Source organism: Passer domesticus, chromosome 5 (genome assembly GCF_036417665.1).
Source record: "Passer domesticus isolate bPasDom1 chromosome 5, bPasDom1.hap1, whole genome shotgun sequence".
NCBI classification, from domain to species: Eukaryota; Metazoa; Chordata; class Aves; order Passeriformes; family Passeridae; genus Passer; species Passer domesticus.
Genome location: NC_087478.1, coordinates 40,763,203 through 40,790,984, shown reverse-complemented (window position 1 = coordinate 40,790,984; position 27,782 = coordinate 40,763,203). Strand labels below are relative to the sequence as shown.

Sequence of the window (27,782 nt, the reverse complement as noted above, 5' to 3'; positions counted from 1 at the left end):
GTAGCCCAGAGGATTTCACAGAAGTGTTATGTGTACAGTTATTGCTCATAGTTATTATGATGTTATCCACAAACTCTGTCACATTTGGACACAATGATATAATAGTTGTTCCTAAATGCTTTATTCTCAGCAAGACTGTCATGTTCTTTAACCCTTTTTGTCCACATTTGTGAGTATAGTCCCATCTCTGTGTGCAGTAAATGATCTGTTCAGCGGTAGTGCACAAATCCCATCACTTAAGGATACTGGCCTTTCTTCCTCCTTTCTCATCACAAATTATCAAACGTAACTAGTCTAGAGCCTAGATTCAGTTTGGCATGAATCCTCCTCAGAGGTAGAGTATGATCTCTTTCATCACAGTTTGTCTCTTTCGTCTCTTTCATGTTAGTCTGTCCTGAACCATTTCTCCTTGCTGTAAAGTTACATCACCATCTCTCCCCAGCCATTCAGGTCTTCAACAAAGGTGTGTGATTTGGCTCTTGATGCTTCACAGACCCTTCAAAGTTCACTTTTAAAACTTTCATTGTTTTTCTTGTCATAATAGGAGAAATTTTTTATAGTTCTCTGGACAAATAAGTACATTTTTCTTCCAAATTCGTGGTGGATAAAAATTCAGTCTATGAAAAATCTTTTTCTAGCTTCAGCTTCTGTAATTTTGCTCTTCTGTTTGTTCACATGCTGCTCTGACCCTTTATCTTCTACTTATTTCCTTCAAGCTGTTCCTCCTTTTTTTCCACTATCAATGGCAAGCTTCTTGGGTTTTCTTCAAAGGTACTATTAACACTGCCTGTGTTGTCATAACACATGCTGAGTTTGCCCTCAGCTTCTCCTCCTTATTTCCATGGTATCTGTTACACTGTTTGTGGTCACAGGAAAAATGCTCCTTGATGAACTCCAGGCAGATGCCCATCCTCCTCCTATGTCATGCTAAAATTCTTTGCAGTATGAATCCATATCCCTTGGATATTGGCTTTTTCTCCAGTATGTTTCCCACAGACACTATTCTACTACAGTGCACCTACAGCTTGCTAAACAGTGCCACAATTCCCTACCTAGTCTTTGTTTATTTGGTACTGGGCTTGCTCCAAGTACGCTAAACACTCTACATCACTTGTAGAAAACTCCTGAGCATGACTGTGGCTGTGTTCTCCTCAGCTTTATTGTACTGTAAGGATATGAGAACATGCCTCAGTCAAGACCTTCAGTGAATGTAGACATTAGATGTCTACTAAGCCTAAGTTATTGGAGAATAAGTAAGGCATGCTGTGCAGTGCCTGAAAATGTGGGTCATTTACCTAATCAACTTTGTTTTGAGCAATAAATTGAGGATAGATGCATGGTGTAACTTGTTCTCAGTGGTCTTAATAAGGATTTTCACTAGCACCATGCTAGACTCACACCAGAGTAAAGAATTGGAGAGAAGGAAATGCAATAACCATAAGGCTTCTGTGCATCAGTCAATGTAAGACCAAGCCAGATTGCTATCTCTTCATAAAAAAATGGCTTGTATATTCTGTAACATTAAACTTAATCATATTTAGGTAATATAATTTTGTCATATGAAGAATATATCCTAAGTAAAATTATCTTAAGAAACAAAGAACAGTTGAACAGTCATTTTTGTTTTTTAATGGTGAGAAGTTTAAGAGAGCATAATTTCATACCTATAGAGAATGAAAGTATGTAGAGAGTATTGATTCTGCGCTACTCATCACGTGACCTCCTGCTTCTTTTGTAATGAAGATGTCTGGAGGGAAGAACATTACTTGATGAGCAAATGTTCCGTATTATGAAACTGTAATTGCAGCACCTGTCAATAAAGTCTGTCCCCATTGTTCTTTTCAGCACAGTAAGTCAGCAGAAAGCTGTATTTCTGTAATTGTGCATTTGATTTTGCATAAGAATTAGGAATAAGTTGTATATATGTTTGTTAAATTTGAACATCAAAACCTACATATAAATAGAATTTTCACTGAGCTGTGCAGAATGTACAGAATATACCTACATATTTTTGTTTCATCCATTAACAAAATCTAAAATACCTCTTCTTCCATGAACTACTTCTCTAAAGCAATTTTCTTCTTTTGAATGTTGTAAACCCAAACAATAGTCAGGATTTACTGACCAGTTCCTTGTTTGAGACATGCTGTCAAATACTTTGCTTTCACATTACATCTTTGCTGTAAATATGTACTTTACACTCTCTGCCACATTTGAATTTTATTTTTAAATGGATTTAACTCTCCTGAGTGAAGGGGTTATAAAAAATGATCCAGAGTTGTTATGCTGCAAATAATCTGCCACTATGACTGTAAAAAGTGTGAAGGGAAATCGTTAGCATGTTGTCTTAAGCCAAATGATGAAGATTTTATTAACTGCTTCATTAGCAGATGAGATAGAGTGGATTGCAGAGATGAAGGACAGACAGTGTAAGCTCCTGCAGGAAAAGAAAAGCCAGGGAAGCAGTGAGAAAGAGCCGGAGAGGGACTTTTGACAAGGGCCTGTAGTGCTAAGACAATGGGGAATGGCTTTAAACTGAAAGAGGAGAAATTTAGATTAGATATAAGCAAGAAATTCTTTACTGTGAGGGTGGTGAGGCACTGGAGCAGGTTGCCCAGAGAAGTAGTGGGTGGCCCTTCCCTGGAAAAGTGTCAGGACCAAGTTGAATGGGGCTCTGAGCAACCTGGTGTAGTGGAAGATGTCCCTGTCCATGGTAGGGAGTTGGAACCAGATGGTGTGTAAGGTCCCTTCCAACTCAAACCATTCTATTATTCTATGAAAAGAAGAGGAAAAGGGTAATAAATAGAGAAAAATTCAAGGTAGAAGTTAGATCCAAAAGGAAAGTATGTTTTTTCCCATCATATGCTTCAGACTAAAAAAGAAAACACTGACAATGGAAAATTATAATTTTACTTTATTAACATACTTTATCTTTTATATGTCTGTAAAAAAATATCTGTGCTTGTCTCCTTATAATTTTCATAACAATCACAATAAAAGGAATTTTCGGGAGCAGTAGCCCTCATTTCAAAGGATGTGACTGCAGGTAGGTCATCTCTCATGTCTGCTGTTGCAATGAAAGAGTAGTTTATGGAACTCAAATCACTTTTATTCCTTTTTTCATCTCCACATCTATGTGACCATGAGCATTTTTTAAAACATGTTTAGGCTATGCAATGTTAAGAGTGCTGTATTAAACATTCAGACCTCTCTATGTCAAAAGTAATCTTACATTCCCCAGTTTGAGATTTTGTTACAGCTGGGACTATAGCACTTTCTGTTGGTTTTATATGGATTTAAAGACATAAGTCTAGATTCCCTGCTCTTAAATTTTTCTCAGCCTGTTAGGATATCTGCAATCACACACAGCCACTTAATAAGAGAAAAAATTTGTGACATTTTAATAGCAGTTCAATGCTTTTGGTTCTATACATTCCTTTGCAAGATTATCAGTTGACATTCTCTATAATAATCAAAACTGTTGCTTCTGTTTAAACCAAGGTAAGTTGTGCAGGCAGGTGTTCTGTGGCACCCCAGATTTGTCACTGTACTCATGGAGTTCAGTAGAGGAACTAATAAAAAAGCCATTCCAGAACTCAGGTGGTTTCAAGGGACAGTTGTTTTGGAGTTCTTTTCCAAACACCTTTTCTCAGGCAGGTCAGAGCCATCTTGTCATCTTCTTGTTGGAAGCCACAGCAGTCAGGCTCCCTGCAGTGAGTGGGTGTGCAGAGTCCATTCATTCCTTTCAGGATCATTTCAGCAGGTGAAAATCTAGCGGTTGGGTTTGGATCAGAGTCTTCGTGGTTAGTGTTCAACAAAATTTCAAGATACATTTCAGCAAAGCAAGGGAGCACAAAATGCAGACCTAGTATAGACATATCTTTCACTCTTACATCAGAGGCTTTACCCTATTTTCTGTGTGTGAGTTGGGAAGTCCAAGTGTGACACAAATGTAACTCCCTCACTTTGACTGAGATCCATCATTTACCAGCACAGCATCTGACATGTGGACTTCAGTCAACAAAATTTTAACAAGTTTTGTCTTAAGGCAGTGAATGTATTTCGTCTTTGACACCTTCCTCCCAGTGATCTTCATTTTTAGTAGTAAATTCAAAAATATCTTATCTGATTCACAGTCTGTCAAGGAAAGAAATATCTGAGGCTGAGCTGTTTGCTCCAGCTCTGATTGAGAAGGTGTAAGAGCTCTTGGGCACTTACATTTTTTTAACTGTGCGTGAAAAGTGCTTGAGAGACTGTGATGCCAGGAAAGTAGATTGTATACATAATGCATATCAATTCTTGTAGTGTTCATTGATATGGAACAAATTTAATCTTCCAGTGACCTTTCTTAAAGAACAGTGGTTTTGCTGGCATTGCTAAGTGTGGAATCCCTCTAGAGTGAGTATGGGAAACTTGGCACATAGAGTAGCATCTTCACTATCTGTGCTGCTTAAAGTGCTGCTAATCCTACCTCTCTAGGCATGCAAAGGAAGCTCAAAAAAAAAAAAAGAATACCTGTTAGTATGCTGTGATGCCATGATGTTTTAAAGAAAGTAATAATAGACAAAAAATTTGGATGAGGATTTAGAATAGATCTGATGCTCTAAAGAAAGAACAAATGTATTGAAATATTTTTCGGTATTTATAGCATCTTGAATCAACTCCTCAAAATGCCAGGTAAATAGAAATTAATATAGGGAATTTTAGTGGTGCTTCTGCTTTGGGAATGTGTAGGTATAAAAAAAAGAGAAGAATAAAAGAAGAAATAAAACTGATTTATGGGAGGGAATTTTTAAAGATCATTTATACAGAAACTGTTCTTAAGCTATAGGAGAAAAATAGATGCCATTGAGCTGAAAAATTGTATCTTAGCCCACATAAATTAAAAAATGGTTGGAATTCACTTATGTTTAGCTGTGTATAAGCATTGCCCTTGATAATTTCTAGAACCATAATGTTTTGAAATAACTGGTTTAATTTTTAATTGAAACAAACTTTTAATGTAAGAAACAAAACATTATTTTTTGCCCAACAAAATACTACCCATAAACTGCTCAGGGGGAAAAGAAATCCCTGTGCTGGTTGCTATAGCAGCAGAATCAAAAGCAGCCATAACAGAATGATCTTTAACCTGAAGTAGAAATGCTTTAGCACCAAAGGAGCTACATCTGTGCATATTGTTTTTGACTATGTGGATTTCAAACTAGGATGAGAAATATCAATTGATGCTTTCATTGATAGATGAAAGGTTTATTGTATCATTAAGCCTCATATTATGATGCTTTTGAGAAAATATCTCAAAAGACTGTGGATTTGTGGCAGTCCAGTGACTGTTGGACTGTTCATCTCCCAACCCAGCACATTGCCCAGATGTTCAGCCATGTCTCACAGTAGTGTTGGAACCCATCTGTGGCAGATTGTGTAGGAAAATTCAGTGGGCACCTTCTTCCACTCGTTGTCTTTACTGCAGCACACCTCATGCTCACCTACATCTGCAAAGCTGCAGCTTATGTGTGTGGAAGCTCTCCTTTGCCGCAGGACATTGCTATGATATATTGATACTGCTCAACATTCGTAAGAAGCACAATTCCAAAGTTAAAGTTGTGCTCAAGTGTTTTTCTGACCTGGTACATAACTATGCACGTGGCAGGCAAGTATTTAGGTTCAGATGCATGTTGAAGTTAGATATCACTTAAAGGAAAAAGGGCTAGGTACTTCTGGGTCCTCTAATGTCTACAGCAGAAGTTGTCATGTAGACACTTCAAGGCATTAAAAGACAGAAGGGCAGTGGAGTTTCTGCAGTAATGAAAAACATCAGATCACTTCTTCTCAACCCATTGTTGACTTTAACTTTGCTGGGAAGCTGTAGTATGATCACATCAGATCTGGGCATATTGCAGAGCTGTGGAAAGATGGTTCACTTGTGAGTAAATAAGTGTCAATAGTAGTTCCACAGGAAAGTGAGCATAAGTAAACATTTTTTGCCTGCACCTGTAAACACCTGAAAATTTGTGTTTATATTTTCTAGATTTTGTTGAATGCAGTAATGGAAATAAAGTCTTACTTCGTGGAATAAGTAATAACATTTTTATTATCTGTTTATTGTAGGTTGGAAATCTTCCAAATGATTATATGATAACCCTTAAATATGTCCCGAAGATGGATACTCTGGTATGTACAACCACTTCAGGTTATTCCCAATAAATTAGCCCACTGGAACCAGTGATGGCTGTAACATTTTTTACCTATTCCTATGTCTTAGCAAGTTGCAGTTAAATAATGTTTATTTCACTTTCCGTAAGGTTCCCAAGTATTTATTTAAAAGAAATGTAGAGAGATACCTGCAGTCCTTTAAAATTTATTTAAGTACAGGAGTTCTAGGAAAGTGTTTCTTCATATTAAATTTTTTAACTTTTTTTCTGTGAAAAGTCAAATTTTCATTGTGTTGTTATTTCATCAATATAATTTCATTATGTCAATGGAAAAATATTGCTTTCTTAAAGAAATAAGTTCTCTGTAATTGTACTTCAGAACACACTGTAGAAGTCCTTCTTGTTTCAGCCAGGGGAAATGTCACTACAGCACAACAAATACTAAGTAGCCAGTAAACAGAATTCCAAGTTCAGCAAATGGTAGCATCACTAACTAAACAAACCAGTAGAATTTCAAGCATACTTTGTGTTATTCTTTCTTTATAATCCCATATTTAATACATAGTAGTACTTTCAAATAATCATTACCTCTACATCTTAAAATTTTATGACATTTTTATTTAAAAATCATATTATTTTATTGCTCAATCTACTACATATTTTTTGTTTTCCTCAATTTAACAAAACAAAAATTGAAATATTGTATTGAAAACTTGGTTGTTGCATACATTGCAATAAAAAGGAGGAAAGGAAACAAGGTGAAAGTACAAATTGTGCTGAATGCTATATTATTTTAAGGCAAGGAAAAAAGTAAGAAAATCATGATTTTGTCAGTGAAATTGAACGACACTGTGCCTGTCTTAAAAATTAATCCTTGTACACAAACATCAGTAGCTGAAAAATATCTGCTAAATGTAAGAAGCTGTTTTCCTGTCTGTACAAAGTTTTCACTGTAAAAATCCAATTTGTATGTGATACACATATAAAATATAACCTACCCTACAACAATGTGGCAAATATAGCAATATTCCCTATTGATATTGGAAAATGATACCAGAAGCAACATTCAATCCTGAATAACAAGAAGATGGAAGAGGAAAAGGAGGCTGCAGGATAGTGAAGGGCTCTGAGTTGTGAGGTTATGAAGGGTTATGTCAGATTAGAAGTGTTTTTAAGAGTTTTGCTGGAAGCTTGAGGTTTTCACTAAAAGTTAGAGTACTTTGGAAAACCCAGTTTAATGTTGCTTCCTAAGACAGGAAAACTCTGCACAATAAATGCTATGGAAGTCAGGTACTAGGTTCCATATAAATAAAACTAATAGAAAATTTTCCATTTCTTAGAATATCTAATTTAGAGAAAAAGGAAGCAAGACTGGCTGCCACCATCCCCTGACTGCTGGGCTTTTTGAAATTCACTGATCTTGGTGTCTGACGTGATGATATTCACACCTGTGGAGGACAGCTGTAGCCTAAGTGCTGTTTCCCCAGCTTCAGCCCATTAGCTAGATGGAGGCTGTTCCCTCCACTGCACTCCTGGGGGTGTTGGCAGATGAAAAAGGCCAGGGAACCTGCTTGAGCAATGGGTCCTAGTTGTTCTCTCTTGCCTCTCTCCATGGTTCAGTTTTGAGTGCCAGTATGCAGATTCTTTTCCATTCTTTTCAGTGCTATGTCATCTTGATGCATCATATCCAGGAATTTAGACCCAGTTTACATTTACAACAAGCAGCCAAAAAATAAAAGGGAAGAAGAGAAGTTCAGAGCTGAGGCTTCCATGTTCCCTTTGCACACCACTTTCAGTCATGGTAATGGCAGGTGCAGCTCTTGGCCATATGCCTTCACAGGAGAAAGTATTCAGCAGTATTCAGATCCCACTTTGCCAAATTCCTCTCTGTGAATTTCAGGTTGTGTTATGCATACCACAGAGAGGCTTGTTGAATAAGTAGGCTTTGCTCTGGTCCATGCAAGCTGGGAAACCCATGGCTTTGCCTAAAGTAAACGCCCTTTGCTCAACTCTGAAAGGATTGAAATGGTGCTCTGCAATTTTTTTCAATAGATTTTAATCTTCAGTGCGTGCATAAAGGGGGAAGTGTACCCAAGGTAGCAAGTCCCAAATGTGGATGACTACAGGTAGGAAGGCAGGGTGAACACAAAGCAGATGGGAAGCCAGTGTAGTGCATGTAACAGGAACAGACTGACCCATCCATTAAACAGAAGGGTTGTTGCATTATGCAATAGCTCAAGGCAACTGAGTGGCTTTAAAAGTAGTCTTGTGTAGTCGAACCTGCAGGTTAAAAGGCAGAGATGACAGCAAAGGGCTGAATTCAGAAGAGGAGATAACATTCAAACTTTTACACAGAACTAGAAAGTAAAAGCCAAATGAGAGCTACCCTGAAGTACAAGGGAAATCACATTTTCAATTGTCCTGAAATGTAAATCTTGGTCAAAGTTTACACAAAATATCAGAGTAGAGCCTCCATAATGTCATATTTTTCAATTAGAGCAGTTTTATCCCTGTGTTCGGTAGGTATTGACATAGCAAATGATTGCACAGCTTGACATTACTGAAAAGAGAACTGAGCTTTTGTGAAATACAGCTTTGTAGGTCAGAACAGTTCAGTTAGTGGAGACTCCCACACGCATGCTAAACCACAGGAGCAGCAAAATAGACTCCCTGCTGGAATTGCCAAATGCTCACTAGGAGAAGCAGCAAGCTTATGCTAGTCCCTGCCAGAGGAGAATGCTCACCCACAAAACCTCAAAGGAAAAGGTTTTTGAGATTTCCAGTTCAGGGAAGCACAGTAGTTAGTTCTGTGTCAGTGCTCCCACCCCAAAGCAGAGGAAAGAAAACGTGCTGCCAGTCTTGTGGAAGTGGTGGGACATGGCACCACATACGCTGCTTGAACAGAATATGTTTCAACAAGCTTTCTCTGATTTACTTGCTCCTGTCTTCCCCCTCACCTTGTTGTTCTCAAAGGAAAGAGGGGAAGCAGACTTAAGCCAAATGCTATCCATTTTGCTTTCTGTTTCTTTCTTTTTTTAAGTCATTGTTGAGATAATTGCAAAAGGTTTTATTACTTACTTGCCACAGGTTATCATTGTGTGAGAGAGTTGTACAGAGAAGTAGAAATTCAGGTGGAGCTGAGCAATGTATTTACATTTGGTTCTCTAAGCCTAGAAGCCTAATATAGGTCTGGTTATGCTTCAGAAATGAAAAGTGTATTTTTTCTTGTCAGAAAGATTTACACATCAAAGAAGAACAACACCTGTGGATTTAATTTTTTTTTTTAAGAATCTCTATGCAGGTTTATTGAAGAAATGTAGTAAATGAGATTAAGCCTAGAAGTGTGTACATTGCCAAACATTTGCTGTGTGTTGCTGAAGGTGGATTCAGTGGGTGCTGCCTATCCGCTGGGCGGCAACTGGAAACTGGTTTAGTGATACTGAGAGTACTTAGGATTTATTGGGCCAGGATATTTGTATCTGGAAGGCTTTAATGAAACATTTTCAATATTGGAAAAATAATGTCATATATGGAATAAATTCTCATAATATTTGCTATTAAAATTTAGCTTTTATTGGGAAGGTATTTACAGGTACAAATTGCAGTTCTGACTAATGCATTACCTGTATTTTTGCTGATCATGCCATGTTAGGGATTTTCCTGGGCTGGGTGACTTTTTCCTCTATTTGACTACTGTTATTTATGTTATATATAACTAAGTAAAAGCAGTTAATGACTTCCCCTAAGACAGCAAGATGAATTACCAGGTTTCAGTCATGTGAACACCTGTACAAACTTTGTCTGCAAACTAATTGCATAGGTGTTAGTGTGTACAGTGACAGGCTGTGCAGAACACTTTTGTTATCAAAGACTCAGGAAGAAGAAAGGCTTTTAAATCTAGAAACTGTTCCAGTAATGGCATTTAGTGAAAAAGCTGAAGAGAAAGAATTAACTCAGCTAACTAGTTTAAAGTTGGATGAAAGCACACAGGGATTTCATGAAAATTTTTTATGGAATCCCTCCTGAAAAGAAATTTAAATCAAGGATCTTTGGGGTTAACTGAGTCATGTAAGGTAACAACAATAAATGAAAACTGATATTTAAAGAATTGTTAGGGCAGTAAGAATTGAAAAGAAAACAAATAGGTTAATAAAAGCATGGGCTAAGGTTCATAGTAACATGTTCCAAGGCTCAAATGCTCAACACAATGACACTTGGCATTCATTAAGAATTTAATGAAAGGATGGCATTTAACAGACAACCATAAATATGTCAGTATGAATGATAACAGAAATATTACCAAAAGGACTGAAGTGAAAATTGGTCAGATTAAATAATTGTAATTTATACTTTTGAGAGAGTTTAAATTGGAAAGAATGGTCTAATTTACTTTTGCACATTGAGATATTTAACCAGTTTTTACAAATACCTGTTATTCAATTTACATCTGTTTCTCTTTTTATCCTCTGACAGCCTAGTCACTGTTGGTTGCATTTGATGGTGCCTGAATTTTCAAGGAGTCTACATAATCTTCTCCAGAAATTTTCAGATATTCCAGATATGTCAGATGTTTTAAGCAACTATTCAATCATCAATAATCTCACAAGGATAATCAATGATCTTATGGCATGCCTTGCTTTTGATAAAAACAAGGTAATTTTATACAGAGTTTTAGCTTTTGTACTGGATATTTATTTTTTAATTTCTGTTGCACAATATTCAGAAATAGTTTAGGAATTTCCAAGGCTGTATTAGATTTGTTTTCATTTCTATTTCTGTGCATCTGAAATCCTACTTTGTTTAGAAATGCATTGAGTACACTGTGCTAACATTGGTTAATTTTTATCTCCTATTTCAAAGAAAAATGGCTTAGAAGGAATTACAGTATATACAATGGCCTGTATGCAGTTATTTAAAGTCAGAAATGCAGTCATCTTCCTTAAGATAATAAATCCATGAAGCTAGCAGAAATCTTCCTTGTGTATCCAGCTTAAATTATATATTTTGCTAGTGACCTTAATGTAAATTTAAAGATGATTTGGTTAAAGTTATTAATATACTCTTATTTATTTTTATCAGCTAAGTTATTTTTATCAGCTAAGTCCTTAGTTCTTGTAATTGCAGCTTTTCAACACCCAGAATGAATCAAATAAGTAAACACTCAGGTGCCTTTAGAGTGGAATAACTTTGTAAGCTTGCCATGTACTTGCATTGCACTGCTGTATTTAGATATTCCCTACTTTTCCATTTCAAACTGAATTATCTCCAATATTCAGTGTATATATTTTTTTTTCTTTTCTATTTTTGTCCTGATGATTCAAAACACTCAGCTGGGATGTGGTTGGGGAAGAGGAATTTTATTTTGTAGAATGGAAAAGTAAATATCCTGTAGTTCAGCAAAACAACTAGCTATTGATTTCCTTAGAGAATAATGATCTTAAGTCTAGTACTTTCACCATCAAACATAAAATAATTTTGGAGCCAAAACCTTGAGGTTTTCTTTAGGACATACTTAGACCATGTTCTTACCACTGTCCTCCTTCTTAAGAGTACAGAGTAACCCCAGGCCAAACTTGACTTGCTGACATAAAAAAAAAAGAAGAAAACCGTCAATCATCACCATGGATCTCAATCATGTTGTTTAGTCTGGCATAACAAACGTGTCTGTTAGACCTCAGAGTGACTGGGCTTCCTTGTTTATAGTTGTTTTTATTTTTAGGTCTGTTATCTGGGATCTCTGTGTGTTTCTGAGCAGTGGTGTACCCCAGCTATTGTATTCTATTCCACATTCTCTTGATGACAATACCAATGATTGTTGTGTTCATGTGTTCAGATTAAAAGACTCCTGTGAAACTTTGCAAAGTAATGTGAAATCAAGGCGGGTTTATTAATTAGGGGAATTTTAAAAAGTCTCTTGGTTTTCAGTATATCATGGGAGACTGTCTTTCATTCCTTAGCAATTTTGCAACACTGTATTAATAATTCATTTCTATTTGCAAAGCTAATTTGAAATCCTCAGATCAGAAGGCTTCTTTGTTTTATGAAGATTCTATGCAGCTAATCTGGTTGTCTGGAAGTTAAAAATATAAATTATTTTTTATTATCTTTGGGTATTCTTATCGTTTGTTGAGGTGTTGAAATGAGCTTCTCCCTTGACCTTCTTTCAAGCTGAATTCTATATTTTACTCTAGGATTTTGTAAAAGAAAATGGTCACCTTTATGAAGAAGGTCACTTCATTCCTGAGGATTTTTTTAGGCACTTCAATAGTACCATTGAGGTCTACAAAGAGTCTGCAGACAGATTGGATGAGAATGACTGCATTCTGCCTTCAACAGTAGGAACACCAGAGAATGGTAAGAGGGGTCTCCTTTTGGGGAGCAGAACCTAGGCAGATATAAATGTGTGATTTTCCTTGGATTTCAGAGATGCTAAAGATCTGACATGCCTTCATGTCACCTTTTTACTGCAAGTTAAAATAACTACTGACACTGAAGGTTGTGTTTCTGTTAGAAGTCAAGTTCTAGTGCCATCACTCCTAGATACATCATTTCTCAGTATAATCAAAATAACCTCACATTATGCTGCTCTGTTTCTATTCATCCAAAATATATCCTGAATTGTCTTTTTTACATTCTCCTTCTTATCTTCTCTTAATGCTCTATTTGGTTTTATAAGGCGGTAAAAGAGCCTAAGAGTGCACAACTGAAAGGAGAGGAAGTTAGGACAAGCTGTAAATCGCAGCAGCTTCAAGTCACCTTCAATTTAATCCCACTTTTCCTGAACAGAGAAATGTTTACTTCATTTGAACATTTTAACAAGCTCAGGTCAAGCTCCTGCAGCTCTTTCTTATCCTTCCAGTAAATGGAAGGTTTGTATTACCTTTTATTTTACTCTCTCTAGTGACACATATTTGCTTTTTAATTAGGGCAATGTGTGCAGTTGTACAGTTATGTCAGTAGTAACTAGAAGCAGATCAGTGCCATAACTTAAGAACTTGTAAGCAGTAACCACTTTTCCAGATTAGCTATTCACCAGCATCTCAGCATGTAGACACTTCTGCCTCTTAATAAAACTGCCTTTTTTGGCTTAATCCACTTTATGTACAGTCCTACAGCCAGCTCTTAAAACAGCCCTATAGTTGCATTAGAGTAGTCCTGTAGCCCATCATCCTATATACAGGGAACTGTATTTTGAGTTTCATAATTCTGACACATTCATTTTCTATTTAGATTCCAGAGTCGCTGTCACAAAAACATTTTTGTTTCCTCCTGTTGCTGCCAGCTCTCTTAGGAATGACAGCATTGGCAGTAGCGCTAGCAATAACAGTAAGTACAAGTGATTGAATATATGTCTCCATTTTGTTCTGGTAGCTGATTGTGAGAGCTCAGAGGAAAAGAATGTCATTAATTGTGCAAATTAATGGGAAGTTACATGTTCCTGATGGTGTACCATGTGTTTCTCAGCTGTCATACTGAAATGCAATGAACTTATCTAATCAAAATGTAGAGATGCTATTGAGTTACAATTATGTGACAGCAATCTACAACTTGGAGAGGGCAGGCCTCTTCGTTTTGGCTGTCATGAGGTCTCACTAGTCATATGGCCTCAGAAAATTTGGCCAGACACTTCATTTTAACTCTCAGAAAAGGAAGTTGCTCCAAATGAACAGAATAGCTATCCTAAATCGATGAGGGTGCTCATGTGAACAAAGAGGGTACCTGTACATTGCATATTGAGGGTACTGTCAATCCCAACCAAGCTTTACACTAGCCCTGAGGACAGTCCCCGTGTTTGTTTGGTGTAGTTGCAGTAGGGCCTCCTCCACAAGTCAGCATGCTTTCACTTGAGGTTAATGACAAAGTCACTATCTTTCTGGCAGGCTGTAATCTTCTCTCTGGCATACTCATGTACACCTTTCGTATCTGTCTTGATCACTTATTACAAGGCAGCTCCCTGATAAGAGTCCAGAATGGTTGCTGTAAGAGGCTCAACATTACCTATCGTGAGGTCAGAAAGGTGGCCAAAAGATTGGTATCTGAGGTGAAAGGAAACAGTGAAGTTTCAGGGGCTTTTAGTGACATCATGTACAACAAGGTGAACACTATCTGGAGCTTCCCAGGTGAACAAGAGGGGATTTTCCTTAGAGGTTCCTGAAATGGTGATCAAAGTTTAACCTTGTTGTTTCCTTGTTCTTGTTTCCCAGACATGTCAAGATGACAACATGTATCTAGCTCTCTTTACAATTTCCCCTTTTCACTTCACAAACATCTATGGTATCTGAATGTGTGGTGATGAAGTATGTGACTGGTACTCCCTGTGCTTGAGGAAATATGAGCAGAGGGGCAGCCTGATGTATTCTAGTGGGCACAATGGTAGCTTCTGTTGGTGACACAGTTGCTACTAGGCCTGAGTGTTTTCTCATGATCCTTCTCTTTGGAATGTGTAATCTAGTTACCCTCTGGGCTTTTAGCATCATGAATGCTACCTCGTAGCTGTCTGACAGCTGCTATCAGATTTGAAGCCCTTCTTGATTGCTTTCTAATTAAGAGTAGGTCTTAAGTAATCACAGCCCAGAACCCTCATAGTAGAAGGAATTAAAAAAAACCCCTCAACTTCTGGCTGCCAGCCTGAGTCTTTGGAAAAGACAAGACTTGCTGTGGTAGATTTCTTGCCAGGAGGTCACAGATCTGTCTGCAAATAACCTGATGAGCCCAGGGCCAACTCTGAGGCACTAGGAAGGGGTTAAAGTATTCATACCTGTCTCTCTCTCAGGTCTGAACATGTGATAATTTTTGCTGTCATTGCTAGAGGAAAAATATTCAGCCACAGCCTGAAGCAATGGGAATGGATCAACAAGCCAAAAGACAGACAGATTACAGGAGCAGTTCAGATGAAAGGCGTTTGACCCAGTGCAGTAACAGAAGGGCAGTGCAGTGGAGTGTGGCACCTGTGTCTGTATTGTGGAGAAGAGTGCAGAAGAAGGATTATTAATCTTGTTTTATAATTGGAACTGATAATCAAGTAGGAAAAAAGCTTAATTAAAATAATGCAGTAAATTGCTTGGCTACCATATGCTGTACAGGTGTGTTTTAACTGATTATCATTCTCTTAAGCAATTTATTGGAAAATTGGATATCAGTTAACAGCTTTATGTAGAAATTACATGAGGACTGCATGTCTGGCTGGGTCTGAGGACAGTTTGAACTCATAATCAGATTAAATTACATTAATTTGGATGCAGACTTGTTACACTGTAGTTACTCATTTGGAGGTTTTTTGGAGGGAGGGAGCTGTGGAATCTTTATTGACATCACTGTTTTATTCCCTGAAATGGCCTTTAGTGCCAATCGTACTTTTGTCTTGACTTCATTGCTGAGGAAATTTTTTGTTTTAGTTAATCCTTACCTTCTTAGGATGAATGACAGTGAATAAACCTTAGCACTTCCCCTGTGAAGACTCCCCAGCATAGCATTCCTCTGGCTTCAGTATTGTTTTCAGAAAAGCACCACTAAATTCAAATTTCAAAAAGGAAAACATTGAGAAAAGGGGAAGCCTGAAAAAAAGCATCTTCAGACACAAACTACAGTATTTTTTTTTAAATTAACCCTTTTATTTTAAACAGTTTTAAGCTGAGTTATTTTTCATTTTAATAGTTTCTAGAGCATTTAGAAACATTCAGTGTTTGCAAAAGATCCCCTCCAGATTAATATATTTTGAATCTATTAATACAGTCTGTGTAGTCAGATGTCTTGAACTGCCCCAATTCTAAATTCAACTTAGACAAGCCTGAAGTGCATCATCCAATAAAATAATTTGTGAAATATAATAGAAATTGTATATAAATTAGCTAAGTTACAGATTTTTATTCTTGATACTTTTGTTGAGTCATATTTCATGACTCCATTTTTCTTACACAGCAATAAAGTTAAACTACAATAATAGAGTAGAATCAGAGCTAAATATACACAAAAAGTCTTAGCTCAGCCAAATGAAAAATAGAACAGTTATGCTACTGTAATTGTTCTTTGAATTGTAATAGTGCTTTATTCATTCTTGTATATTGAATGTAGACTTGTAACATGTTTCTGCTTCATCTTTTCTCAAAAACAGAAAGATCTTTCCTTATTTCTCATAAAATTCTCAAAAGACTACCGCCACCACCCCAAATGTATTTAGGCTGCTTTTTTTTTTCCTCTTTGTGTTACCTGACTGTAATCCACTGAAGTTCCAATTAGCTGTTAAAGCTCCAGTCTTGCTCATATTTCTCTTCATGATTATACCACACATTGTCTAAAGAATGTAGATGAGATGGTTCCTATGTAAAGAAGAAGATTCAGGATAAGAAGTCTAGAGTCCTAATCTCTTCTTTCAGTGGTTGAAGCCATCAGATGAATTTCATGTTGCTCTGATCAAAGCTTGAACTTACTAGCTGTGACTAAAACTTCTCCTTCAATTGAATGCTATAACATTCTTTATAATTTTATTAAGAGTTCAGTGTTGCCTCCTTACATTTTTGTCTGTAATTTCCTCACAATAATTTAGCCCAATTATTTAGTACTGAGTAGCTCAAAGAGCATGTAAACACAGAGATCTCTGTAACTGTTTTTAGGAAGAAGGTCTCCTTTTTTAATTAAGCAAAAAATACCATCGTTTAATTCAGTAATTGCACAACAACTTTAAAATGTTCACCCATGGCTTAATGCAATTGGTGCTGCTTTCTGTGCCTTTGTTCCTTTGTTCCAACTTAATAGTTAATGGAAAACCCTAATGAACAGGTGAGAGCTGCTCTGCATTTTTACAGATAAGATCTTGTGGTAATTGTGTTGGAACTAAGCAGAGGTAAACTGGAAATTCCTTTGAGACATATATGGCAAAAAAAAAATAAAAAGCCAGTGCTTTCAATTATAATCACATATGGCTCAAGGTAGGAAGCGGTTCTATACCTTCATTGTGTAGTTGAGTGGCTTTTAATGTAAATATATTTTGTTTACAGCTTAACATCCCAATGTCCATGAAGACTATACATAAATCAGCATCAAATGAGTTCACTTCCTTAGGGAATCTTCCACAAGATACAGAGTGAGAGCTCTGAGAGATGCTGGCCTGCATCCACTCCCATTTTTCACTCTGCTGGATAGAGTCAGCAGTTCCTCTGGCATTGCCCAAAGTGTTCATAAAGTTATTGGTACACCTGATTCCTGCTATTCCTTCTCCTGCTCTGCCTTTACAACTGATGGGAATCAGAATCTTCCTGTGTAGCGCTCCAAAGTTTCTAACAGACAAAAGGTCCCTGTGGTAGCCAGCTTTCTTTCCTTCTCTCCATTTTCTTCATTAAGACAAGTCCTTGGGAGTTTCTCCAGACTGCAAATTCTTCAGCCTGTTCTGTTTTAAATTTTAATATAAATAAAAGGCACATGAAGAAACCTGTCATGACTCATTTCATTCTCCCCAGATCTTTCAAGAGAATTTTTTCTGGACTTGAAAGTGAAATTAAATATTCTAGTTTTGCTTGCTTTTTAAGGTAGTTATGGATGGTAGTTACTTAACTTTCAAATTAATTCATACACTGTCAGGTTGTGGAAAATCTGTTGTTATTTTTAAAAGATAGGCTAAGAAGAGCATCACAATGGGACTGTATTTAGGCTCAGCCCCTGGATTGCATGTCCCCACATGGAAAGCAATTTATAAATTCCTTTCAGTTTTCCATAGATGATTAAGAAATCATCTGCATTGGAGATAACTTTTCAGAAATCAGAATTTTCCAGTTTTAGATACTCAATTTTAAAGGGGTCTCTTCTGTTGTCTTAAATTGCATTAAGTTTGTGAAAAATACTGTTAAAAACAAAGGTACAAAATTATCACTGATTATCCTGCATGCAGAATATTTCTCTAGTAGTACATCTGAAAAACAGCATGCTTGCCATGACGTGCTGCTCAGCATTGTGGGTAGGCAGAAAGTTTTTGAGGTTATGCACTCTACCATAACATGTTATCAAACACATTATGCTCTACATGACCTGAAGAGTCTTTCCTTTGATTTTTATTTCACTTTTTAAATTTTTTTTCTGAAGTTTGCAGGGTGAAATCCAGAAAATGTAGCCATCCCCATATGATTTACATAATTTAGCTGTAAAACTCAGCAGTCTCTCACTGAGAAGGATGGCATTAGGCAAATGAGGATTCCTTTTTACTTGCTTAGAGCATAAGAGCAATATCAGAATTTTCTTCTGAGAATACAGTTTAGATAAACAACTACAGGAGAGCATTTCTAGAGTTGTTCAGGCTGGCCCCACCTACTTGATTTTGCCCAGTTTTCTTGCAGATCATCAAGATGCAAGCAAACATCCCCTGTGCCTAATCTGGGACAGAAAGCTAGAAAGGTTATGTCTCCCCAGTTAATGTCTGCACTTGGCTTTAATGTCTGAGCAGAGAGAGGCAGACTAATCACTAGGCTCTCTTTTTCAGCTGATGTTCACCTCTGTAGAACATTGTCTGCTATCTTTCCCTTCTGTAGACAGATTTCTTTCACGGGAAGCTGGTATCAGTTCTGCTTGACTGATGTTTCCTTTTAGTGGGCAGAAGCTACCAGATGTAGGTGAAACTCAAGCCCCTACAGTAAGAACCTAGACTCTGTAAACAGTGTATGAGGCACAGAGATGTATGTAGTATATGAATATATAAGATATAGACTTTATGTTGTCTTGTTATTTCTAACAATGTTGAGCCTAGAAAACACAGTTGAATTTCAAAGATAAAAAGAATATTTGTCTAAAACTTGAAAAATGTCAACAAGAAAATCTGAGAGTTGAAAATGAGTTGCTAGTTAATTATAAGAGCACTTCTTTCTAAACTAATGTATTTTCTTGGAGGCTGTTTAATAATGTACTAAACACATGTTGTTTGACCCAGAATATCATACTGTGTGTGCTTAGACATTTGCTGTTTGCATGAGTCACGCAATTTTTGAGTGCTGTCAGTTCATTTTCATTTCTGTGTATCCAATCACCTACACTTTTCCAGTGCTTATAGTTTGGTTCTTTTTCTGTAATCTGTCAATACACCCACCATTTGTGCTGCAGACACCCAGTTTGAAATGAACCAAACCTGCATGCACGACATCTAAAATACCAGTCTCCTGAGGTTCACTTTGCATTTCCAGGGGGTCCCCAGGTGATTCTGTTGGACTTTCACATCCTGAAATAACCAAAGGGACAAATTTTAGTCTCAGCATGCATACAGCTCCCAGTGACGAAATGGAATTGTTTGTGTACATAAAAGAATAGGATTGATGCTCTTCTATACAAAATGTTAAAAGCTATCAAGAAATACTTATAACTAAATAACACACTGTTAAACATCAATGTACAAGGGTTTGATCTTGCTGAAGTCAGCGGTATCTTTCCAGGAAGTTTTAGAAATGATCAAGTTTATTCTATTAAATTAACCTCTCCTGAGAGCCCTCATGTTGGTCATTGATTAGTGGCAAGGCAAAGTGCCTGCAGTCAGTGGGAGCTGCCTCATGAACTAGTGCAAATGTATGAATTGGCATATATTCTTTTCCAAATAAGTGCTTTGTGTTTCAAAGTAAAACCTGTAAAAATTAAGAAAGCCAAAACTTTGAAGTGTGGGAAAGAAATGATTCTCTACAAATGGCAAAAAGAGAATTGGTGTTGGTACTTTTCAACACTGCTGTTTCAGAAGTGGGTGGAGCATCCTTGTGGTCAGAAATTTCCTGTATGATTTTGTATGAAGTACATCTCATGTACCTTGCACTTTGAAGTATCTGTTCTGCTATTTAAGATGCTGTTATGTAGGTGGTGCATGAAAGTGCTCTTGCTAATAGTATTGCCCTGAAGACAATATAAATCTGTCTTCACTAATGAGAGTATCTTTAATTACAGATGAAGCACTTGGCTTCATTAGCAGCTCCAGCCTGCAAGGGATCAGCATAGCACTGACATCATTGCTGTCTCTCCTTATTGGCTTTATTTTGGGAGCCATATACTGGAAGGTAAGAGATACTACATATAATTGTTTACATAGTGATGCTACATTTCTTAGCTGGGGGGAGGTGAGGATAAGAGAACCATTCTGTATTTGAAAGTAAGCGACACCTCTTTTGATCTCCACTTAACTGTGACTTGCCAATGTAAATCTGTGTGTCAAGTTCTTGAATTCTACCATCAAAGTGCAAATCCTGTCTTATCAGCATGATTGCTCTCTAATTGGAAACAAAAATTGTGTGATTCACTCAATTTTCCATTTCTCCTATTGTATATTGAGAAAGAATTCTTTTGCTTTTGGCCCCTAAGCCCCTGCCTGCAATACAAAAACTTCAAGAGTAAAATTTATATCAGTAGAAGATGTATGTTAGAGGACAAGGTTTGGCCTACATTTTGCAAGAGGACTTTGATATTGAACATCTGAAGCAAATTGAAACATACAATTGTTATTTACTAAAGAAAGCTTTAGAATATTTATAGATTTAGAATATTTATATTTAGTGCATTTTCTTCCTAGAAAACACATCCCAAATCCAGACCAGAAAGTGATGAAACTACACAGTGCCATGACTACCAAGAGGAAAATGAGATAAGGTATATTGTTTCACTTAAAATTTGTATTTACAGGTATAACTTTATCTCTGAGAACTACTTCCTGTTTAGCTGTGTGACAAACACACAAAAAAACCCCCAAACACAAGGTCTTGCTGCAGAGGTAAAATATGTACTTAGAGTGTGCCATTTAAAGGACTTTCTGGTTTAAACACAGAAATTGATATGGAGGATAGTTCTGTGTACAGCATTTTATTATTGGGACTTTTTTTTTTTTGTCTGTCTTTATTCCCACTGTGAGAAACAATTGCTGAGACCTATAGGAAAACCAACAAAATTAAGTAAATGTTATTTGCTGTGTAGTGTAAAGCTAGGTTGAAGATATAGAAATAAATAGAAAGCAGTGTCTTTATGGTTGTGCTACTAAATCCTTTTAAATACCTTTTACAATAACATTTTTTATGTTCTTTCACTTTTTTACGTTCCCCGGGATACTATGTTTTCCAGTTGTTTTTGTTTTTTTTTTTTAATATTTGTGGAAAGTTAATGTGAACTCATTCAGATGCTAATAACTTCTTAAGGTCATCTCTTCCTACTTGTACACTGATTTGTCTGATTTTTAAAGAGAGAAAGTTCTGAATTAATCAAAAATATCTTAGAAATAACAATTCAAGGCTTTGAATTTCCTTGGACATGACTTAGGCAAGGAATTCTGTGAAATCCAGGAAAGGACTTAGGGACATTTTAAGTAAGAATACTTAGTCCATGCTAAAGCATTTTGAGAGTATTGTTTAACTTCATATTTAATTATGTGTGGTCAGATTTTAACTATGAATGATTTAGGGACAGATCTGATGCAGGTGGCAGAAGGATGTATCCTGTAGTGTCCTCACACTGTGTGAAATGCCTGGTGCTGCCCGTTGGTGAAGGGACAAATAGGCGAGGCTCTGATCTAGCAGTTTGGTGATAGGAGCTGAAATAGTCCATGTTTAAGCTTGCTAAAGTAATACATTCTTATTTTCTTCATATACTGTATATAGAATGGAAGGCTGTGTATTCATTTTGCCAAGTATATTAGTTTCTACAAATAGATCGTTCTGCATGTCATCCTCATAGCTGTTAAAACCTATGAAATGGAACATACGCTTTCCTTTTATCTTCAGAGAAAATACAGAACATTTTTTAATATGAAGAAAAGATGACACAGTTAAATGCAGGAGAGAGCCTTTGCAGGAACTTGAAACTGATTGCATTCTCTATCAGATGTCTTTGTAAATATATGGCATGTGTTTTGGCATACATGGCATAGATGACCATCACAAATTTCTCCTCCCTGAGAAATTAGGAATATTCATCTATAAGTAGGAAGCACTAATATCAAACATGAATTATAATTCCTCTATTTTATTCCTTTAAATTTTAACTAACTTATAAACCCTTCTATTCTATTTCCTTGGAAGGCTATTACTGAAGTTATAAAGTACCTTTTATTTTTTTTTTCCCCAGTATGTTGCAGCAAAAAGAAAAGGAACATCTACAAGTGTAGCTGTTGCTTTTTCTCCCTCAACACTGTTACTGTTTCATATACTGGTAAGTTGGTTATTGTGAGAGTTTTAGCATAGACTTAACTACTTTCAGCTGCTGCAATATAAAGTGATTCAGGGTCCATTTTCAGGAAAAAAAGAAATCTTGCTGTCATTAGGTAGAATTTAGCATTTAGTAGGTGTATAAGATTTTTAACAGCTAATTGAATTAATCCTGTATCATTAATGTAGACCTTGGATTTTAACTTGAATGCTTCAAAATTAAATTTACAAGAATTCCAGAATAAAGGACAGCTACTGCTTCTCCTTTTTGGTGTTAGAGCTGATACAGAGAAGCCTTCAGCTGTTATACTACAGATGTTTCAAAGCAAGGTGAACTAAAAAGCACAATCTGGTAAAATTAGCAGGTGAGTGTAGGAGAACAGGCCAAGTAGAGCTGAGCTTTTATATAATTGCAGCTTAGTCAGCACATTTCTGTAGTCTCTGTAGCCTTATCAGATGCATCAGTCTTACTTAATATGTAAGAGTGAGCAGCAAAGGTGAGTGAGGTTTCTCAGTTCCAGCTGTCCTCTGCAGAGCAGCACTTCTCTGGCAAGAGGCTTCTTACCACAGAAACTCTTCTATATTTAACCCATGGCATCTATGTAAGAGTCTGGAAAATTCAGACAGCGCTGAACTCTTCATTATTTATCATGAGTGGAAAGAGCAGCTTTAGAGTATAACAGACAATCTCAGTTTTGCAGTTCTTCCTGTAGCAGTTACTCTCAGGTGTTCAGTATGATTGAGTTAGCTGCAACTTGAGAGGTGTTTCATTGTCCTTAACTGCTTTGTTCTACCATATGCTCATTGAGAGGCAAAGTTGTCACTGCATTGGACAAGTTGTTCTATTTTTCCAAAGATGTAAACTCAGTTTGGTTTGTCCAGATGGCTTCAAAGGGAAGTTTGCTGCCAGAGATTGCCAATACCAAAATGCCCAAACAGTTATGTAAAACACAAGAGTGGTTCCATTACCTTAGATGATATCAATGAGCTTTTGCAGGCAAGTGTGTTCTTGCATCAGGAAAGTACATCTTATAACATTTTTCCTTCTGAGTACAGAAATCCTATGCAAGTGTTATTGAATTTATTTCCAAAATTATAAGAAAAACATGCCTATGTTGTATGTCTTTGAAAAGATCTACTGTTTAGTAATACCGAAAGGAAAACTAATCAGCAAAATCAGAATTTCTGTTTTTCTCTTCAGGCAGGTAACAGTTCCGTGTTCGCTTCATAAATGAAGCAGCTTTAAGCGCATTTGTATTCCTTCTGGAGTGACAGACTGAGTCTGCATCTGTTGTTGCTGCCCATGACTCCATAGACATGATACAGAAATGAGGACAATTTGTGTTTGATACTGTGAAATCAACACTGAATTGAACAATGACAAGAAGAGTGTGCACTTAGCAGGACTGTATCTTATGTGAATATCTACCTTGTGTGACATTTGAGGTTTTTTCATTGCATTAATACTTTCAGCTGACTCTGGCAAACAAAGTATGTCCTGGACAAAAAAAGCATCTTTCAAATGCCTCCAACAGTGTGTAATCATTGCAAGTCATAAATACTTTTGCATCCTTAATTTAAATTCTGTGTCCTCTACCTTAAATTGATGTCTTCAGATGAAGGTCTCTGAACTGACAGAAAATGCAGAAATGGTTACAGATAAGATACTCTTCAATATTGTATATAAAACTTGAAAGCAAAGTCATGCCCTGAGCTCGTGTTCTAGACTTAGACTTATAAGGAGCTGTGTTTATGACTGTCAAAGGCAGTGTGTACAGCAACACGTGGTCTCTATCGGGTGCCAGGTGGCTGGATGCCCACCCCAGAAAGCCTCAAGAATTCATCAGCGTTGGTGGTCTCTATTCAGGAGAACCAAATACTGGATGAAGACAAAGTAAACAGGAGGTGAATGTACCTCATGGAGCTTCGAAGAATTAAGTATAACTGCTGGTATGTGAACACTGGTGAAATTTCCAGTCATGCTAAGGCAAAGTAAAGAGTCTGAATTGCGTTCAAACATCACAATAAGGACAAACCCATGAAATGCATTTTAAATTCTGAAGATGCATGCCATTTATACCTTGTCTGTAAATGTATAGCATAGAAAATCCGAAAGATCCTGAGAGTGTATTTAGCTTTTACTTACATCAGCTGTAATTAATGTTTGCATTGTGTTTTAAGTGATTAGTAAGCTTTAATATCCTGGCATTCTCCACTCTTGAAAGTTAATTCTTTTGAAACAAAAGAGAAAGGCTTTGTTTCCCACCTGTCTTTTGCATCTATTACTGTTACAGTATCCATGGCATATGAACAGGACTAATGTACAGATGTGCATTTTCAAGTAAATCCTAAAAATACCATGGTAAAAGTTACAAGTGTAGTTGTGCATCTTTTCATCTTGTCTCTTCCCAGCTAATGAGTATGAATTATTTACCTGTATTAGGGGCTGTAATTCAGAAGGGTAAATGGTAAAGGCTCACATAAGGTGACAAACTGTCATCTGTCATGATACTGACCAGGTCAGCAAGAGTTTTAGTTTAAATAACTTGAAAACTTAAAAAAAAACCAAACAAAAGCCAAACAAAAACCCAACACGAACCCTTTTAAAGTTTTGCATAAAGTTGGAGTTCTCCTTAAAATGTACAGTAACTAAATTTTTTAAGAGTCCTTGTGGAAGTTTAATCCTCTGCTCAGTTTTCTGAGAACCATGCATAAAAAGAATATTTCATACATAAAATATATACGTGTGTGTGTGTGTTTCTGTGTGTATTGTTGGTAAAACTGTCTTTCAGACTTGCAGGAAGAAAAAAATCTCAGAACCTTACCATACTTGATGATGTGGCATGTAGCTACACTGTGTGGAATTTTGACCCTACCGCAATAAGGTTGAAATTTCTCATGAATTCACCGATGGAAGGATTTGATCAATCATGCAGAATTTTTATTTATACTCAAGCCCTTTTTGCACTTTCTGTTTGTCAGAAAAGGGTCTTCAAGTCCTACTCAACTGGCATAAATTAGCATAGTTCTATTAAGGATAACAGAACTTTGTTGTTTACATCACCTGAGGAACTTCTTTTAGACTAGATCAAAAGAAGCTTAGTGTCAGAATTAGGCCTTCACATTTATTCTGAAGATGCTGGAGCACTCACCAATTAATAACCAGGGTTGCTTATCACTTCTAAAAAGCAAGTGCATTCCTCAAACAATGGAATTCCCCATATAAAGCTGAGTCTCCTTTGACTCTGTGTAGTTCTTTACTCACAACGCCCTCAGACTGAGTTTCAAACTTTTTTAAAAGGTACCCTAAAAGAAATGTCAGCATGACCTACTTGATGAAAATTTGCACCTTATTGGTAATGAAGAAAATAACTGTGTATTGGTTTTGACTGAATGGAAAAGTGTCCACAGTAAATGGGAGCAATTATCCTTACACATTGTATGAAAACCTTAGATACTTCATACAATGTGCTCTTGAGGCTAGCTTATGCATTTGAGGGTTTGGGTTTTTTCCTTAGCTTCAGTAAAACAAAAATTTTGTATTTAATAATGTTCTTTGTTCACAAAATGTTCTAATGTTCACAAAAAATATTCCATTTTCTAAATGCATTATTTCCAGAAAATTAAATACTCAATAACACTTCATTTGGGTCATACTGGTGTTCCCCAAATTATACTTTGAGATTCAAAAGCATGATATTTTAGGCTTCTTAATCTTCAATACTATAGAAAATATCAGTTATGAATTGAAGCATAAAATAAATAAAAATTGACTATGACAAAATGTTCACTTTCCAGGAGCAACAACTTAAAGTAAGTCACTTTCAAATAATGTCAGACACTTTAATATTTTCTGTGGAGCAAGGTAAATTTTAAGTTATATGAGATCAGAAAGAAAGCTCATGTATACTTTTGACCTTCACATCACAAGCATTGTTCTTTGAATGTGCACAAAAGTTGTGTGACACCTGGAGTAGCAGAACTGTTCTTGGACCACATGGTTTTCTCATTCTTTGCCCTCATTTTGAGAGATCTGAATGCAAAAGAGATCTGATTGGGTGTTCTCAATCCTTTTGCAAACCAGAAGGAGACTTCTGGACATTTGGGGATACACTAGGTGGTGTGGTGCTTTGAAGTGGCATCATGAATTTACTGGAAACTTTCTGTGCCCACTGAGGAGATCTTTGGACATAGTGAGATTCTGAAAGACTACTGACTTGTGAGACATCTTTGAAATCAATGGAAATAGAGTAATGTACTCTTCAGCTGGAGATGGGGTGGCAGAAATAGACCTTTAATTGCTTCTTAATTCCTAAAGAGTTTAACTTCTAAACAGTGATCAGTTTTTCAGTCTTCTTTTTGGGTAGACAGAGCCCATGCATTAACACAGTTGGAAAATCAACACACTCCTTCTTAGAATAAATCTGGGGGAAAAAGGGGTGATTTATTTTTTCTATATAAAAGTCAACCAAATTTGGCTTTTGGATATCTGTGGCTTGGTGAGAAATGTAACATTTTTAGGTTTCCTTTGAAATAGTTGAACTTTGCATGCAATTACTAGTGGCCTTGTGAGAATAAAAAAGCAGATAGTCTTATACTGAGTGACTGTTCTACTTTAGATGTGTGTTTACTTGAATGAATTAATGGTACTTATTTCATCACAAGGTCATTTTATAAGCATACAAAATGTGCTTTACTATGGAGTATGTGTACAACCTGCACATGTTTTAGATTCTCATCTGCAGCAGCTCTCTCTGTTGCTCTATGTAATATACTGAAACTGTTCAGTACACAAAACAGAATTATTAATTTGAAAATTTAACAGTGCACATAAAATACTGATATTTTAGTTTAATTTATGTTTAAGAATTATCTAACATTTTTCAATTCATAAATCTGATTCAACTGTCTTAAATGCAGATTTACAGTAATGGCAGCATGTTGCTATTTTGTTATCAAATTAATGGAACGTGGAAACTTCAGACTCTTCAGTGATAGAGACAGATGTTTGCTGGTTGCATTATGGGCAAATTCATTTTTTTCAATGTAAATGTCAGCACAGTTTTGCATAGTTACATTCTGACTGAAGGTAATCAACAAAGTTTATAAAATGTGATGTGTATGTACATATGTGTCCACTTAAAGATAGATGTTTTCCCAGATCCTTTTTTATACCAGTTCAGATTTGGAATTTACATTATATACATATGCTTTATTGTTCTAAATAAAGATATTATGCACTGTCACATAATTAGTATATTGCATTGTGTTAGTCCCAATTAAGACATTTTTATGTCCTGTCATGATCTGAAAGAATTCTTTGTCAGAACATATGCTACTTGATGCAGACTCCTTCACTTGATGCAGACATTTCATGATGATGCACTTCTTTTGCAGAGAGTGACATTTACCAGGATCTTTCAGTAGAAACCAGAGCTTGTCCTGGAAAGGATGGCATCCTTACTTTAAGTTTTCAGCAGCTTACTAC

The 27,782-nt window shown here is 36.4% G+C and overlaps 1 protein-coding gene across 1 annotated transcript in view; it reads left to right on the top strand.

Moving 5' to 3' along the window:
• The window catches only part of KITLG (KIT ligand), a 56,209-nt gene extending 28,664 nt beyond the window's left edge, over positions 1-27,545 (top strand). Inside the window, exons 3-10 of the mRNA XM_064419674.1 lie at positions 6,109-6,171; positions 10,626-10,805; positions 12,344-12,506; positions 13,383-13,478; positions 20,055-20,164; positions 20,674-20,750; positions 22,215-22,298; positions 23,496-27,545. Of these exons, the coding sequence (XP_064275744.1) occupies positions 6,109-6,171; positions 10,626-10,805; positions 12,344-12,506; positions 13,383-13,478; positions 20,055-20,164; positions 20,674-20,750; positions 22,215-22,254 (729 nt within the window). The 3' untranslated portion in view covers positions 22,255-22,298; positions 23,496-27,545. The remainder of the gene's footprint in view (positions 1-6,108; positions 6,172-10,625; positions 10,806-12,343; positions 12,507-13,382; positions 13,479-20,054; positions 20,165-20,673; positions 20,751-22,214; positions 22,299-23,495) is intronic.
• Positions 27,546-27,782: the final 237 nt, after the last annotated feature.